We start from the raw sequence: 19515 nt of genomic DNA on the forward strand, positions 1-19515 counted from the left end.
AAAGTTGCATATTTTGTAGGTTACTGATTTCCATTTTTTTTTTTTTCATAGGTTTTGCGTATTTTTGACCTAAGCTTTAATTAGTTTTTTTTTTTACTGAAAACGCAAGCCAAGTCGTCTCTTTATACTTATAATGTTTTTATTAAGACCGTTATTTGTAGGTACATAAAAATATTCAAACACAAAATTACACACACACAAATAAATATAGATTTTAGAACTAGAATAAATATAGGGCCTCCTCGTTTTTGAGAGTCGGTCGGCACCCACTCAACAGTGATTTTATTTATAGTGCTATTGCTGACTTATATGTATCTTGACATCATAGCCTGCAGTAAACTTTTTTGACAACCTCATACATATTCCATCTCCGTTCCATCGGATTGTTTATGGTTATGGTTATGTACAGTCGCCATCAGATACATATATAGGAACGGCCAAGGCGCTCACAAATATCTGAACACGCCTCTATTGTCAAGGCGTTAGAGTGCGTGTTCAGATATTGTGAACACCTTGGCCGCTCCGATATATCTGATGGTGACTGTAGGTACATTGTGCACTAATGGCGCTCTAAAACTTGCTTTTGAAGGTAGGTTCATTGTTTTTATACGTCGGTATAGGAATCCTTGTGAAGAAATAAGCGATAATTATAAATTGGACAGATGTAGGTATCTGTTGCTTACTTATTTAAAAAAATCCCTTAGCTTTAAGACGTTTATTTATAATAGAATAGCTCTGTATGGATGGACCAAGGGCACAATTTTTGAACGGTATTAGACTGGATAATATATAGTTCAATTATGTAAAGTTATCCATAATAAAAACACCCAATTACATAATTTTATTAATATACATTAATCGCGTGACTGAAATATATTCATTTTTAATTATTGTTCATAGGTTAGGTACTTAATATTATGAATTTATAAGTTTATTTAAACTTTTCAGCAAGGCCCAAGGAAACCACTTATTATTAGTATCAGCGAAGGTTAAAAAATCGATTATGATATAAACTAGGCATTTCCGTAAGAACTACTAATTGAATTATTTATATGTGTGTTAATAACATTCCACTGCGAAGTGCGAATGAAACATCTTCATTGAAATTAAATTGTAGAATAAGTAACTAAAGGCATTGTCTGTTTTGCTAAGATAAAGTACGCCATAGTGAATGTATGGCGAATTTGATCTTAGAAATCGGACAGGCTATATCAATTGTAACTTTTTTGCTTAGTCTGACAAAATCACTTTGAAATTAAGTACTAATGCATTCCGATAGTTTTACGCGTATCGACCAGAGATTTTTGAATTAGATTTAGATATCAGTTAGAGTCGCAAAAGGATATTGTGATATAGGTAATATTTGGTTGCAGCAAAACCTTGGCACCTTGTTTATTTTTTATAAAAAATCTTTGACTTCATGTTATGTATTGTATAGGTTTCCTGCGACTATAACTCTAAAACCTATTTGGTTAGTACAATCGGATTTAGATGTATAAAAACACTGTATTTGTTTTAAACTTACCTTGTAAAAAATACTGGATATTCCATGTAGCACATGCACTATAAAAACACACAATTTTTTTATTTCTTACACGACTGCCCAAAAAAAGAGTGTATTGTTTTAGTTTGGGGCTAGGTTGATCTGTGTAAGATGTCCCCTGATATTTATTTATTTATTTATCTTGTTAAGTGCACCGGCGCCTTTATGGTATCAAATCTGAAAGGCGACTGCACCCGCGATATGATTAACACTGGTCAACTGCGCTAGAGCTAGAAGCTCTAATGAGACCGGCCTATTTAGGCCAATGTCATTAAAATTACTGTTTCGGAAAAGTTGCAGAGACAAGTGCAATTGGCCTTAGATGTTATTAAAATGTATTTTGTACGGCCTAAATTCGCACGTATAAGTTCGGCCGTTATATCTGACCGGCAGCTCGAAACTGTAAGATAATATTCGAAACAGTTTTCTTTGTCTTATTAAGTTTTCCCTCATAATGTAATGTATGGTATGACGGTTTAAAAGTTACACAATTTTATAAGCCTTTCGGAGCCATTATTTTCGAAAATAACACTATTTTTTTATAGATTCTGTGCGGAAAGAGAAGAGTTGGATTGTATGGGGCCCGATACATTCCAGGACTCGAATCTTCTCTTTCCGAACAGACTTTATAAAAAAACCGGGCAAGTGCGAGTCGGACTCGCGCACGAAGGGTTCCGTACCATAATGCAAAAAACGGCAAAAAAACGGTCACCCATCCAAGTATTGACCCCGCCCGACGTTGCTTAACTTCGGTCAAAAATCACGTTTGTTGTATGGGAGCCCCACTTAAATCTTTATTTTATTCTATTTTTAGTATTTGTTGTTATAGCGGCAACAGAAATACATCATCTGTGAAAATTTCAACTGTCTAGCTATCACGGTTCGTGAGATACAGCCTGGTGACAGACAGACGGACGGACGGACGGACGGACGGACGGACGGACGGACGGACGGACGGACAGCGGAGTCTTAGTAATAGGGTCCCGTTTTACCCCTTGGGTACGGAACCCTAAAAATGGTTATTGAAGACCTCTATTCGTTAAAAAAAATCGTATCCGACGATATTCCACACCATGTGGTTGAAGCAAAAAAAATCATCCCTTTACGTGTAATACGGGAGGCACAAAATATATCTTCTACAAGGTGGGCCAATGATAAATAGCCCAGCGTTGTAGTAGGTAAGCCTGCTGCAACACATGCTGAGGTTCGCTCCTTTTTAGCATCATAATTAAAAAAAAAAATCTACATGTAAACATAATATTTTTTGCCTATTTAAGTTTAATTCTAAGGCTTATAATGTTTTGTAGCATTGCCTGTAAACATTTTTCAATGTGGTGTTAAATAAAAATTTTCTATGTTTCTAATAATTTTTTATGCATTTAGACATAGGTCTAAATCGTTTAAGATAAAAAGTAAATTTAGAATTTGAGATAATAAAATAATGTTTACGTTAAATCATCAAGATGTCGTCCGTAGTGGTTGCGGCACTCTTCCAGTCTTGCTGTAAATTTTGAAAAACTGTTCTTAGATGTTGCGGATATATTGATAGGATTTCTTGACGAATATTGTCCTTTAATTCTTAGAGAATCTTGGGTTCTCTGGCCCTCAGTAACGACAGTTTTGTAGTGTCCGACCGAAACATGTTTTTTTGCCGAAACCGAAACCGAATGTTCGGCTTGGGCTCTAGTTTCGGCCGAAACCGAAACCGAAACCGAACCTTTTGTAGACTTGTTAAAATCGTTGAAAAAATTTCATAAAACCACTTTTTCACACATATTAAGAGCTGTCAACACCTAATGTCCTTGAAGTTGATGTTACTTAAGCAGTTTTTTAAGAAAATTACTAGAGTTATTTTGATAACACACGCAGTGCAAGTGTTATTTTAAACGTCAAAACTTTTATGAAATTATGACGTATAAATAACATCTGCACTAGTTGCACTGCGTGTGCTATCAAAATAATTGCAGAATTTTCATGGTCTAACTCTATTCATTCACCAGTCAAGCTAATATAACATGTAGATACAGGGTCAACCAAAAACGCGAGCGCAGCGAGCGCGAATTTTTTGTTGACAATATCGCAACGCCGGGTACCGATCTTCACCTGGGCCTAAACGTCCGAAGTGCCCCAGTGAGGCGAACTTTCATGCGAAGTCAAAGCCGTGCTTCAGGCTTCAGGATAAGTAGTAGAGCACATCAGACTCCAACCAATGTCCATTGTATTAATAAGGGAGATTATTCCTTGAGCGCTGGTGGCCTAGCGATAAGAGCGTGCGACTTTCAATCCGAAGGTCGCAGGTACAAACCCCGGCTCGTACCAAAGAGTTTTTCGGAACTTATATACGAAATATCATTTGATATTTACTATTTGCTTTTCGGTGAAGGAAAAACATCGTGAGGAAGCCGGACTAGTCCCGATAAGGCCTAGTTTACTCTCTGAGTTTCAAGGTCAGTCTGATGGCAGTCGCTTTCGTAAAATCCAGTGCCTACGCCAATTCTTGGGATTAGTTGTCAATTGGACCCCAGGCTCCCTTGAGAAAAAAGCCGTGGCAAAAATTCCGGGTTTACGCGAGGAAGATGATGAGTTTTCTTATTATTCCTTTGCCCAGGCCCAGTAACTGCGACAGTACTATCTCATTTACTCCGATACAATTAGACAGTGTGCGCGTTAAAGGTATTAACAGCCTCTTAATACTGCGTCGACCGTCTAGTGGCGTCCTCATTAGTGAATTTGTGTTTTATAATAAACCAATTAATTTCTGTACCTATACATGAATCAGTATACCTATGTAAGTACATATTAATATTGTTGTCCTACTTATTCCCCAACTTTTGGTCTTTGTCACATAGTTTAGTTCCATAGTACGAAGTACCATTTCGTAAGTTTCGGCCCGGCCGAAAGGTTCGGCCGTTTTTTGGCCGAAACCGAAACTACAGCCGAAACATGATTTTTTGGCCGAAACTGACCGAAACCGAAACCGAACCTTCGGTCGGACACTACAGTTTTGACGATTGACAAATCTATTTAGGTGGAAATGGGGTACATCTGAGAAAATGAAGTTATTGAAGTTAGAGAACGTGTCCAACATTTCCATTGCAAAATAGACCTTGAATCAAATTCAGATTCTTTCAAATCTTGCACATGTTGCATTTTTTAAGGATGTAGCTTAAGATCAAGCCGTAAAGTTGTTCTAGACAACCCCAAAGCCCACATTTAGGTACGCGTTGATTTCCTTGCTTCCGCTTTCACAGACGCTCTCACTCGTTCGATGTTTTAATTGGTACGATACGAGCCACAGAACTAGTAATAAGGTTTAATATTTTCTGTGATACGAGCAGACCCTGCACGTCCTTGACGTCGAGATTTTAGTGTCGATCCAGTAGCCTCAAATCTGACTATCCATTGTTTGAATAAATTTGTGCTTGGACACTCACGGACATTGCATAATCCGAACCTAAGTCGAAAACGCTGTTTTCCGGGGGAGGGCACCATTTTGATTTTTTTTTAAATATGCAAATGACACCTTTCTCATTTGACTATATTTTATATTTAACGATGAGACGAAAAAAAAATATTCATAACTGGCCCACCCTGTATTTACTTTAAGTAAGTACAGAAGTGCTTTAAATTTAAGGTACAAGATTTGAAGCACCATATATACAAAGAGATATAGGTATATACGCAGTTAAGCTAAATAAAAGTGTGTAAAAACAGAAGCCTTGACAACAATGTTGCTCCAAATTTAAGAATGATGTTTGGGAAGGTCATTGTCGAGACGGAGCTCTATCCTACACGGTAAATGTGCGGTAAACTCAGTTCAATCGTGGTGTCTGGCGAATTTAATGGATTTCTTGCTGAAAACTTATTGGCACCAAAGTTCTCCTAATTTAAATCTATAGGACTTTTTTGTATGGCCGTAGCAGTAGCTGTACATGCTTTTGAAACTTAATAACTATAAAATCAAGAATTTGGATCAAAAAAACGTTATCGTGTAGGGACGAAATGGGATGGGAGGGGAGGTAGTGCGTGGTGCGTGTGACGGATTCGAAAAATGTTTCATGCTGGTGATGAAGGTTAAAGTGGAGTCATCCCGAAACATTTATTATGAATATTGTATATAGGAATATCTTTCATGAAATACTCGTATAGTTTTTATAGCCTTTGTTATTAGCAAGTACTTTGTTTTAATGATAGTTTGAAACTGTATTCGAACTATGTAATTAGACGCGGTATAGGTACCACAGATAAATTATTCATTGTTAAAGAGTTTAACGTTCGTGCAACGACAAAAAAAACAACGACTAAGAAATGGATGTGATCATTATAATATGTGAGCAATTTCTGTCATTAATTATATGTAATTTTATATTATCACTAAGTTTTTCCTTGCACTAACCTCTATTTTGTTCTGACGTGCTTGCAAGGAAAACATATATGATATGTTGAGACTGACCATAAAGGGCTTAGATGTCTTAGTATGAAACTGCCCTTGATAAAAATATATTACAGAAACCATTTTATCTTAGACTGTTGTTATCTTTTCATTTTTATTCCTATACATATAAAATATACAATATGAAAAATATCGAGTAGCCATTTAATGCGGATGTATTACACACATTGTTTGGTGTGAAAATAAATTTCAAATTTTTAACCGACCAGTTAAAATGTGACTGGAAGAGATTCCTTACAGGGTTCGCCTTTGTACCCTAAGTCCCATTTGAGTTGCGTACAATGAAGTGTTTACCACTACTACATTTCCAATTAAAATGATCCTTGCATGAAACCTTGACAATCTGCAATAAAGAAACAATTTAGATATAATTATTTTATTTAATGGTAACTAGTAAAGAGAATAGATAGTATAGAGGGGTCCTGTCATAGTAAATTTTGTAGTCACAGTAAATTTACTGCCATCTATCGACACACGACTAAAACTCAAAATGAAAACGTATATAATTATCAAAAATATGTATATATATGGATAAATGATTTTATTATTTTTATATCATTTTGACCCATGTTCATTCACTGATATCTATGTGTTAAAATTGTTAAATATGAAACGGTGTCGTCACGCCATCTAGCCGAGCATAGGCTAAAGGTGTGTGCGCCATCTATCTGAGAATGACTTTTTCTGGATTTCCGAGGCACGTTTTTTCCTTAGACTTTATTCATCTTATACGAAGTTACATATGTCTTTGGTAAGTAGTAAGCACGTCGTTAGGTTCTTGAAGAAAAAATTTGCAGTGTCCTGCGCTAACTAATTGTCAGCGCTATTTGCGGCTATATTAGGAACTAAGGATCATAAAGGATGAATTTTCTATGACGGCTGATCGGTGATCCCGTGGTGCTTTCCATAGAAAACGAAGCTCCGGAAGCTCCGGTCCGGCCACGGCCTGGTCTAACGTGAGTCATCCTTAAAGCGGCGTAGAGTCCGACCAAAGCTAAGTCTGCATGGCATTTCTAAATTATCTAATGACAAATTGTGGTAATGTCGTCATTAATGTCAAATTTTTATTAAGGCTCCTCTTCACGTTGGGCCAACTCCAACGCCAACGAGGGACGCAGCCATGCGGTAGAATGAGATAGCAATATCACTTGCTCCCTCTAACGCATAAATGCGTCCCTCGTTGGCGTTGGCGTTGGCCCAACGTGAAGAGGAGCCATTAAAACATGACGTTCATACTGTTCATAGTGACACTCTCACTTTGTTGTAAAGATAAAAGATACGTCTGTTCAAATTCAAATCACTGCTTAGTTGACTTAGTAGGACTATAAGTATAATTTATTTATATTATTATTTATATATATTTATAAGTACCTAGTGTATTTTAGAGGCACAAAACTGTTACATTAGGCAAGCATTTTCAGGCCAGTGAGACGAAGTTACTACATAATGTACGGTACGGTACGGAGCCGTTCGCCTTACAGCGGCGTCTTCATTTAGACTTCAGACTTTACATATCTAATACTTACAATATATATTTTAGAGGCACGGAGTTCAGTTACATTAGAGAAGTAAGTGTTTATTGTTAGGTCTGTGATGCCAAGTTACCATATTTATAATGTATGGAGCCGTATAACGTCATCTGCATTTCGTTTAGGCTGTAGCACGAAATTGTCATTTACATACTTTACATATCTATACTGCAAAACGTAATTCAAGACCAAAAAAAGTAAGACAATGTTGCCACTTTTTACTAGCGCGTCTTGTATTTATGTAAAAATAAGTAAATAAAAGTACTTTTTTAAATCGTAGGAGTAAAATTACTAATAAATAAATAATCTTAGCGTGATGATTATTTATCAAAAGGAATTTACTATTTTACAAACAAATAATTGCAGTGGCAACATTGTCTTACTTTTTTTGGTCTTGAATTACGTTTTGCAGTTTAATACAATCGATGAATTTTGGATTGTGATGTTTACACGCCTGCGAATTTTTTATAGCAATTTTGGTTGAAGCGCACAATGTATCAGGATATATACGTAGTTAATAATCCCTCCCATAGTATTTTCGCGGAAACGTACGACGGTGTCATACTGTTTCAGCCAGTCTCAGTATATGTATAAAGTACTGAGGCTGACTCTTTAGTCAATGCTACTTTTAGCATGACGAATACGAGAAAATACTATGGGAAAGGATTATTCCACAGAACATATTCACTACATCTGTTAATGCATCGCGATTGTCGTAAAGGGAGGCAGTGTTTAAAGCAAGCCAGCGCCTAAATGAAACCTCACCGCTAACACAAGAAGGAAAATTATGGCATCTGGTGCACAGGAGTTATAGGATTATTCACTTCATCTGTAATGCATCGCGATTGTCGTAAAAGGAGGCAGTGTTTAAAACAAGCAAGCGCCTAAATGAAACCTCACCGCTAACACAAGAAGGAAAATTATGGCATCTGGTGCACAGGAGTTATAGGATTATTCACTTCATCTGTAATGCATCGCGATTGTCGTAAAATGATGCAGTATTTAAACAAGCAAGCGCCTAAATGAAAGCTCACAGCTAACACAAGAAGGGAAATTATGGCATCTGGTGCACAGGAGTTAGTTTCATATTGTGATTTGATACACATTGAAGCAGCTTAACTCGCCTACCAAAATCCAGCAAATAAATAAATATTCTTTGTGGATTTCTACTTGTTCTTATTTTAAATAGTATGTATTTTTTGATACGTATGTAGGCTATACTGCCCTCCTAAGCCGAATAGGGCGAATAGCGCTATCTCAAAAACAAATGATTTTGAAAATGGAACTCTCAGTAATAGAAACTAAAGTATAAGTTAGCAATGAATTTTCTTTTGAGATAGCGCTCTTTGGCTTAGCAGGGCAGTATACTAGATAAAAATATCCCTATACTGTATATCTAAATCCAGACATCCAGAGAGAAAAGTGGGGAATACGTGAAGTTAGTTGGAAATTTTCGCAAAAATATTTAAGAGCCAACGGGAGTGGTCATTTCTCCATACAAACGTACTCCTCGTTTTCCTCCGTGGTTTTTGAAGCTGCCAATGATTTTTTCAACACAGATTAATATTGTCAATATCTGTGTCGGACCGTTTTGCTTTTTTGATATTTTTGTTTTTTAAGGCGCTAGAGCCCTTCAAAAATGGCCAAAATGGCCTAATTGACTTTGCCGCAATGAGAGGCGTGGCATTCAAAACTGATATCAATTAGCCAAAAAAGCAAAACGGTCCGACACAGATAATTTCATAATCATTTAGATTTCCAAATTTGGTTACGATTGGTTAAGTTTTGGAGGAGGAAACAGAGGAGTACGGAACCTCGATTTTTGAGATTTTTACGCAGGATTTTTCGCCTTGTCCTTATCGCAGTACTTTTAAGTGCCGCTTCCGTTAGCGAGACGGGTATATTTACCTAAAATATTTAAAACTCAGCTCCTGTTTCGTCTTAAAACTATATCCCCCCATACAAATTTACTATTAATTATTATATGGGCCATCGTTGGCAATGCCATTTTGGCAGTTGCCTACCCCATTTCAAAACTACTTTTCTTCTTTTTTTGATCAGTGTAGAATCATTTTTTTTATTATAGTTTATTTATATGTTAAATAAAGAATATTTACTTACATGTTTTCTCTTAAAATTAAAGCTTTTAAGGTTATTGTTTGGGTTAATAAATAAATAGACATATCGCTTTATGGCATTTGTTTATTTGGTTTCAATCATTTTGTGTTTCTGTTAAAGACACGCATAACAGTTACACCCCAATTTAATATTTTCTACTTAAAAATACCAAATAAATTACGTGTTATGTTCATACCTAATCAATACCTACTTGATTATGTTATGATCATACAAAAAATAAGTGTCAATAAATAGTTAATAACTTACCTTTTCATCACAGTTGAGTTCAGTACCTCAAGTCAAGTCAAGAAGTTGTTCGTCCTAGTCCTAGAGTAATAGTGCCAGAGTAGGTACATTATCATTATACATAATTATTCCCAGGGAGTTATTGTTAACAAAATGGCCGAATTATTATTTTGTCACACTTAATCATAATTACGTGTAATGGTTAATTGAGGACAAACGATTACATTATGTGAATAGATATTGACGCTTGTTGAACTTTTATGAATAACGACGTAATACCGTAAATTTGCTCAATAAGAACATTACATATCAAATCAAATCAAACATTGTCAGACTTAATACAGTGATTTTCTACAGCTGTCTTTATGTTGATCGAATGTGATAAAAATATTGGGTGTCATTAGGGTATTTAGAAACTTAAATTTTTCAAACCTGTTATAAAAATTGCGTTGTCTTGACACTTATTTGCAATAATACATTGCGTCTACTCATACAATTGACTTTTCCTTAAATTAAATAACGCCTACACTGGATTTGGAACATATCAGATCATTTATTGCCGCGAGTGCAATCTAGGCGTCCAAAATTGAGGTTGGAGTAGTAAGTCGATATGGTAGTAGTAGGTATAGTACGTAGCACTATTCCTTTTTTTGGGAAAACTCTTTGGAGACTATCCATGTGTTTTGGTCGAAATTCTCCGATTGACTAGTCAAATTCCGGCTTTGACTAAAACGCATGAGGTTTGATAAAATTTTAGGCAGCTCTAGGAGTGTCAACCGAGGTTTGTGTCTACACATCGAAAAAACCTCGCTCGGAGAATTCCGAATGGTCTTAACCCCTGTTGACGATCTTTCTAAATTTATCATTATCATTTACCTAATTATTTATTAATGACTAAACATTTGAGCCATAAATAAAAATAAGTAATTGTCGAAGAAAAGATCGCAACAATAATTTCATCCTAATGAACTTATAATGTTAATTCCCCATTACCATCAAAATATTTTTGCGTCGAAAGTCGGTACACAAAATTTACTATAACAATTGAACAGCTGGTAATGCCGGTCATCTCCATTTACCCCAATCTTCTTTGATCATATCTGCTGCTTTTTCCGCTATCATAAAAGTGGGGGCATTCGTATGCCCCGACGGTACTGCAGGCATCACACTGGCATCAACCACTCTTAAATTCTGAATACCGTGTACTCTTAGCCTAGCGTCGACTACAGCTGTCGGATCGTTCTTTGGTCCCATTTTGCAAGTCCCGCTCTGGTGGTAGATTGTAAACGTGAACATTCGCGCTTGACACGCAAAGTATGCATCGCTTCCGAAGGGACCATATTGTAAGCATTCTTCTATCGGTACGTCGTACATTTTTGTGCCCATTTTCCTCATCGAAGGTTGTCGCGCTATTTGAATACTAACTTTTATCCCTTCCACAATTTTCTGCAGATCTTCTGGATCTTCAAAATAGTTAGGAATCAATAAAGGCGAAGCTTTAGGGTTTCTGCTCTGTAGCATCACCCTACCGCGCGATTTCGGCCTCATTAACATGGGAAACACCATGAATGTCTCGGCTCTACCAAGCGGACCATAGGTGTCTGTAAATATTTGGTCGTCAAAGCCAAAGTTTCTGCGTAGCATTGGGTCCGAATTTAGTCCACCTGTTATAAATAACAGCTCCATGTCGGGCCATCCCGTAGTATTGAACTTGTCTTTCAAATCCATGAAAATCAGAGCTTCGCACCCTCCAGGTATGGACAGCGGCCCCTTATGTGTTCTCATCCATTTAAAAACCACATCTAAATGATTAAATATATATTCGGTAGATACAGATACGTTTTGTGGCCGTACTATATATTGTACCCCGCCAGCGGCGATATGGTCCATCAGATTGTAACCAACTGCTAGATCTTTTATTACAGGTATTTTCATTTCTTCCAAATGACTTCTTGGTCCTATTCCTGACAACATCAGCAGTTGAGGTGTGTTAAGAGCTCCGGCCGATAAGATTACTTCTTTTTTCGCTAATATTGTGTATTTCATATTATGTTTTTCTAATACTATACCTATTACTTTGGCTTTGCTGTCATCTAAAATCAGTTTAGTCACTAGACTTCCTTTTGAAAGGTGAAGATTTTTTCTTCCGTTAATAGGGTGCAAGTAGGCCCGACTAGAACTGTGGCGTGTTCCATTTTTCATAGACAACTGCAAAAACGATACCGCGGCCGGAGTAGGACCATTATAGTCGCCATATTTGAAACCTAACTCTTGGGCTCCTTTTACCCATGCTTTTCCTTTTGTAGTACGAAAAGGCGCATGTTCAATATTAACGTGGCCACCCTGGTCGTGATATTTGGGGTCGTTAAATGAACGTATGTTGAAGTTTTCTACCTTTTTGAAATAAGGAAGTACGTCGTCCCATCCCCAGCCTTCGTTGCCCATCGCCTTCCAGTTGTCGTAGTCGTAGGGTGATCCCCTGGTGTAAATCATGTAATTTAGTACACTGGAGCCTCCCACTACTTTGCCGCGGGGCCAGTTGCACTGTTTGTTCTCGAATCCGGCGCAATACTTTGACGACGCCTTTGTTTTATACTTCCAGTTGGCTGACGAGAACTGTAGGTAGTTAGCGACCAGCGGAATGTCCATGATAAAGTTCTCGTTCACTCCGGCCTCTACTAGTAAAACTTTCCATTCTTTGACTTCAGTGAGCCTGTTAGCTAAGACGCAGCCCGCAGTGCCGGCGCCGACGATGATGTAGTCGTACTCCTGGAGCAGCTCGGTCTGGTCGGGGGGCTCGTTGTCGTACTGGTGGCCGCCCTCGTTCAGGAAGTTGGCCAGGGAGGTGACTGGGTTCACGAACTGGCCGTCTGCGGCGGAGGCGGCGAACAATATCCATAGTGCTGCCGCGATCGGCGCGTGCTGATGTTTCATCTGAAACGAACAAAACATTTTTTATTTTATTATCTCTCATTTAATTGACAAATCAGTTTTATGGCTTTGACAATAAACTGTTAAAATAGTAATAATGTTAATTTTCCCGGCCTAATAGTCTAGTCATCTGTTTAATATGAGTTGCTAGCTATACCTATAAAACCGCTTTCATGAAGATCATGACTATACGACGTCAAGCTTCTATATAGTTCGTCCATGCTGTCTACCTCTAATTTCTACTAAGTAATTACAGCATACACGCGCGCAGACACGCCTGGCTGAGTGTCAAGTGCAATTTGTACCTTCAAACGATGCAAGTGATGCCTAATAATATAAGGTTTAGAGAGCAACCTTGCTATCTAAGTGATGCTTTCAGCTGTGCCCAACACATCAACCGTATATGCATTTAAAAACTCATTCAATAGTGTAACTTATGGTATGAGAACAAGGTGTACAATTGCATAAGTTTTCCGGTATACTTAGCGTGGCAGATCTGGGAATAACCTAATTATACATTTAAACGCGTTTGACGCAGGAAACTGGGCGTTGATCTTGATGACATAAGTATCGTTTAAGTATAATTCCATAAAAGTTCTGCGATAGCCATGGCCCAGTAAGATAGGTTTGTGAAAATGAAGAAAATTTTATTTTGTGTGCAATTTGTTTAATTATTTTGATCATGTTTATCTCTGTCGTGCACTAATATCTAGTCGTGACAATATAAATACTTAACTACGATTGTTTTGGGGAGTTTGACTACCTATTAAAAAGCCTATTTTGGATACTATTTTAACATGTATACATGTATCCAATTGTATTGAATTAAAAAAAATTGTTGTATATATACCTACCTAACCATTCACAAAGCAGCTCGAACGAATTTTGAACAAATTGAAAGTATAAGGGTTTACGCAGTCGAGAAATGAAAGAAATCAATCTAAATTGACTTCATTATTGGGAAAATTATCTCGATTAACTGTATGGTAAAAGTAACTGAAACCTACTGAAATAATAAATATTCGACATAACTTAAAAAAGCTATAAAGTTCAACGACTATCGAAGTTAGCTTGAAGACATTAATTAAAAGATATATGAATGAGTTATATGACATTAGCATCACCGGACAAACATCAGATATAGTGTAGTAAACGAAGCAAGTTGTTGTATGGAGTCCCATGCATTAATTCCTCAGTCGATGAAATTTTGCTTGGTTATTGTATAGTATGAGCCGAAACTAACATATAAATATCCAAAAAAAAAACCGGCCAAGTGCGAGTCTGACTCGCGTTTCTAGGGTTCCGTACATAATTCCGACTCACGCTTGACTGCACATTTCTAATAGGTTTTCCTGTCATCTGTAGGTAAAGAACTATTTTGTGTATTTTTTTCAAAATTTTAGACCCTGGGAGATGCAAGGGGAATGGTCATTTTTTGGCTATTTGTATTTTCTTAAATAACTTCGAACCTATGTATTTTAAAATTATAAAAAAAATATGTCCATCTCTGGGTTACATAATTTACATATGTGTACCAAATTTCAACTTAATTGGTCCAGTAGTTTCCGAGAAAATAGGCTATGACAAACAGATAGACAGACGCACGTGTGATCTTATAAGGGTTCCGTTTTTTCGTTTTGAGGTACGGAACTTTAAAAACACTCCTAAGTTAGGTATTTATACGTAAAAATACAAATCTGTTTAAATATATTTAACCGAGTAATTCCTCCGTCCAATTTTTTTTTACCAAATACGTTATTGGTATTTCTGCTGCGATATATTTTTTTGATATTTCATATATTGTTGCAATACGTTACATGAATATTTCCGGTGAAGACGAAAGTTTGAACGGAGCATTTTTCCGTAAAAATATTAACGAGTTAAGACTTTAGGTATTTACTTAAATACTATTATTATTATTCTTTGGATATTTATACAATACTTTTTATTAATTGATACTTTATCATATTGTAAAGTTTTTTCTAGCTGAGGAATTACTGCGGGGTCCACTACCTTTATTTACTACACTAATAATTATAATGACTATTGTAATTCGATAAACATACATAATATTGGTCGGAATATTAATACAATAATTCAATTCAATATAGTTGCACATATAATATAATTGCATAATCATATATATAAAATTGAAAAACCAGAACGGGATAAAAAACGAGGGAAGAAGCGAGATGGCGCCTTACACATTTCTAAAAAAGTTTTTGACACGTTTCTCAAATACGACGCACGTATGATAAGAAAAAACTGTTCTAATCTATTATCTAAGTATGAGAATATAACTAGAGCATAAAAACTATCGCTTTCGATGCGTATTTAATTTACAATAAGCAAAAGAAATTTTCATAACATTCTTCATTTTACGACTATCGGCTATTTTCGGAAACTCTCGGTTGGTTTCGTTTCGAACTTCAAATAACCAAAATTATGTTTGTTATGTTGGTATGCAGTGATTTCGGCCTTTTTTACTCGAAGTAAAATAAAAAGTGCTGTCAACCTCAACCTTTTACCTTAGTTTATGCCCATACGAGTGACATGCCATATAATGACTGATAATGACATCAATATCAATAGTAATTTGTATTTTGTTGTTTTAAATTTCTTTTTGAGTTATGTTATTCAGATTTACTTTCACAGCTTCGGCAAACAAATTCGTCCGGGGACCGGGCTGCCGAGATGGGCCAAAAATACAAAGTTGATAGCAAGTTATAATGTAGGTAGATAATATTTAAGTGCATGTTCAGATATTTTTGAGCGAAACGACCTGGTGAAAATAAGCAAACGTACAGTCAGCAGTCGGCCAAATATCGTAATATAACTCTGTTGCTATAGAAATAAGGATGTGTTCTGATATACTGGCGGAATACTGAGAGACAAAAGTGGCTAAGCTTACATTGGCTCGGACATTTAGAGAGAATGGGAGAGGATCGTGCTGTGACGAGAGCGTACTTGGGACAACGAAATGGGAGACGCCCAATTGGACGTCATAGGTACCTACCGCTGGAACGACGTAGTTGCTCGAGATCTGCTTATCCTTGGCCATGGGGACTGGCGAGAGCTATCGCAAGACCGAGAAACATGGTGTGTTTTGTTTTGTCTTTTCTCGGAGGCCAGGATTCACATAACCGTAGTAAGTAATGTTAGTATTCAGAAAGAGAAATGGGGAGTACGTACGTTTGTACCAAAAGGCGATTTATGGGCGGTGGTCGTCCATATTCGTCTTAAGGCGGATATTAAACTAATGAACGTTTTTGCAATTAGGCTTATAAAAATAAATAATAATTTTATGTTGAAACGAGTTTTAAATAAATAACTACGTAGATGAAAAAGTATAATTTTGCCTTTTATCAAATCACATAATTTTTTTCAGATATTTTGCGTATTAAGTTATCCAAATAACGGGTACAAATAAGAAATCCCTATCACCGTTATGAACCCTGGCAGGGTTGACACACTCTTTATTTCATTTACGCGAGCGGAGCTGCGGGCCCGTCTAGTATTTTATAATTTGCCTACTAGAAACGATGTCAGTATTAGATAGCATTTTTAAATTTCTTTGATTTGATTTCATTGATGCTTTCTAATTGAAGTGTTGTTAACGGAATTGGTATAAATAATTTCAACCCTAATGATTACTTAGCGTTTATTCCCAACTAGCAAATCTATGTGCTATAAAAGTTGAGAGCACGTTTTTATTTTCGCTTTTTGGTGCTATAAACGGTGTAAAAACAGTCGAGTAGAAGTCCTGTAAGCGTTTACTCAACGCGAAAAGGCGCACTTATACAGACTAAAAGTGTTATAAAAATCGAGTAAGCGCTGTATAAGAAGCAAATCGATGCTGTAAGAGTTGAGTAAAAGTGGATAAAAGCACTTCTAGTGTTTTAATAGCAACGATACTAACGATAGTGCTTTTACTCGACTATTTGTTCTATAAACATTAGCAATTTACTATTACTCAGTAAAAGTGTTCTATAAAAGCAGCCGCACTGCTTTTTCTCAGCAAAAATGTTTCGTAAAGGTAGCCGGATTGCTTTTACTCGGCATTTTAAATGTGTAAGAGTGCAGTAAATGCTTTTATTCAACTAATAAGTGCTAAAAACGATCTCAGGTAAGCGATTATATTTCAATTATTTGATTAAGTTTGAGGCCTAATCGTCTTCACGTGTCTAATAAAACAAAAAGGTACTTAAGTATTTTTTACTGCTGTCATCCATGACATTTCTTTTTACCGTGATTGTGTACATACGTTTTTACTGTCTGTAAGTACACGTAATACAGTAAAACCCAGCGCGAAAAATACTTTATTGATAAAACCAAAGGCACTGGTTCATATATATTCATGGGCCGCCTATTTTCTTAAATTTCAATAAAAAAATATTAATAAAAATAAGTAAAAATTTGCTTACACGATCTAGTTTCTGTTATATCTCATTAATTCGACTATAAGTCGAGTAACTGCGTTTACTGCTACACTTATAGCACATGATGTCGCCATGTTTATGGATTTATAGTCCGATGGCCGACTGCATGAAACCCTACCTGATAAAAAAATTGAAAAATCCTACTCTGTAGGGGTAGCTGACTTTTAGCAGCTTCAACTGCTCTTGGTCGGCCGTGGCTTAACTTGGCAAATTTTGCGCAAATGGCAAAAAAGTGGTACAAATATTCATCAAAAAAACAAAAGTGGTCAGCTACATCCTGTGTTGGCAGGTTCCTGTGTCCGACCGAATTTTTGGTACCAAGTGAGCTACAATTTACCTCATCGAAAAATAGAATGTCACTTGTATGGTAGGATAGCTGCCATTGACTTTTTTTTTAATGCGGACGGACTGAAAACGCTGTCAGGCTAAGGTGAGGCCGACCAAGACATATGTCAACAAATTTAATGTAGGTATTACAATCAGTTGTTTTGATTCTATTTTTCGATGAGGTAAATTGTAGCTGTCACGTGGTCACCACAAATTCGGTCGGACACAAGAACCTGCCAACACAGGATGTAGCTGACCAGTTTTGTTTTGCTGTCCTCAAAGGCAGCTATCCTACCATGCAAGTTTCATTCTATTATACGATGGGGTTTTTTTTTATGAATTTTTGTGCCACTATTTTGCCATTAGCGCAAAATTTTCCAAATTAAGCCGCGGCCGACCAAGAACAGTTGATGCTACTAAAAGTCAGCTACCCCTACAGAGTAGGATTATTCTATTTTTTTGTCAGGTAGGGTTTCATGCAGTTGGCCACCGGACTATATTGAAACGTCAACATGGCTGACTTGTGCTGTTAATGTAGTTCAAAACTCTTTAAAAGTACTCTAAGCTGAATACATTTTGAATAAAACCTGTAAATACACTTCAGCTCCTATAACAGCGGTTTGAACTCCATTACCCGAATTATGATATAAGCGGGCTGTTACAGCAGCATTGTTGCCAAATGGTTATTTGATTGCTTTTAATAGGCTTTTATAGCAACAGAGAAGAGAGTTGAGTAACAGTTGTATTAAAGCGCCTTATTCAGACAATTAGCTAATCTATAGCTGTTATATGATTTTAATAGAACAATTATGCTGAATAAAAGTGATTTAGTAGCGCTAACTCAGCATTTATTAAAAGGTGGAATAAAAGTGCTAAAAGATAGTGCTATAAACGTTTATACGACATGATTATAGCACTAATTAGCGAAAATTGCTAAATAGTCGAGTTAACCGCTATTATACGATATATTGGTGCTTCAACAACCGTAACTCGGCTGTTATACGATTACTGGCTGAGTAAATCAATTCTTATACGACTATTTTGCTAGTTGGGTTACGTTGATATTAACCTTAATTTACCATTTCAGTTGAAATTATCTATATACCAATTCCGTTAACACCACTCTGCTGCACCAAAAATGCTGGAAAATGTACGATCACTGCTAATGACAATGGAAAACTTACATGATGAAGCGGCGGACGGGCGGCATTTCTGAATAAATCAGACAGGTGGTGCATTATATTATATCATAATTGATGTTACGCAAAAATTCTATTGATCTATTGCAATGTTGTTATCTTTAAACGATTTTGATATCTCAGCGATATATGTTATTGCATATTTATCTATTGTAATGATTTGATGTAAGCAAGTCTGATACCATTTTTTATGTGTTTAAAATATGATGTGGCACATTTATAAACATATATATGTATTTTAAGAGTTCGTTCGACACTAGGTGTAAAAACAAAACAATGCCAATTTCGATCTCCCTCTATTGATAGGTATTATCTATGCATACAATAATATTCGTCCATGAACTCTCGAGTTCATGGCCCCTCGAAAATTGACAGATGCGTTCGTTGTTTTTTCATAACTATACGTAATGTACCTACGGTTAGTACGACAAATATTTTCAAATACATACATATTTAATTATGCATGAAATGTTTAAAAAAACAGTTACATCTTGATGAGAATCTCCTTACCTACTCAGTGAGAAATAATATTATGTTTGGTTCTGTGACGTACATCAGTCATGATTTTAGGTCCTAACCTATGACGACGATGTGCGTCATATAGTAATACAGGGTCTTGGCGCGGAAAACCCGACGGCCGATCGATAAGCCTGGCTCGATGCAATAGTCCGGTGGCCGGCTGCATGAAACAAACCTCATCAAAAAATAGAATATACCTACCCTGTAGAGG

At 36.5% G+C, this 19515-nt stretch overlaps 2 protein-coding genes across 3 annotated transcripts in view; one reads left to right on the top strand and one right to left on the bottom strand.

The window, feature by feature from the left end:
* The window catches only part of LOC134800209 (flotillin-2), a 395117-nt gene that overhangs the window by 40778 nt on the left and 334824 nt on the right, over nt 1-19515 (top strand). The gene's annotated exons all lie outside the window — the stretch shown is intronic.
* LOC134800173 (glucose dehydrogenase [FAD, quinone]-like) overlaps nt 9714-19515 on the bottom strand; it is a 40211-nt gene continuing 30409 nt past the window's right edge. The window contains exon 2 of the mRNA XM_063772652.1: nt 9714-12823. Within this exon, the coding sequence (XP_063628722.1) occupies nt 10955-12823 (1869 nt within the window). The 3' untranslated portion in view covers nt 9714-10954. The remainder of the gene's footprint in view (nt 12824-19515) is intronic.

The sequence above is a fragment of the Cydia splendana genome, chromosome 19, assembly GCF_910591565.1.
Source record: "Cydia splendana chromosome 19, ilCydSple1.2, whole genome shotgun sequence".
Lineage (NCBI taxonomy): Eukaryota > Metazoa > Arthropoda > Insecta > Lepidoptera > Tortricidae > Cydia > Cydia splendana.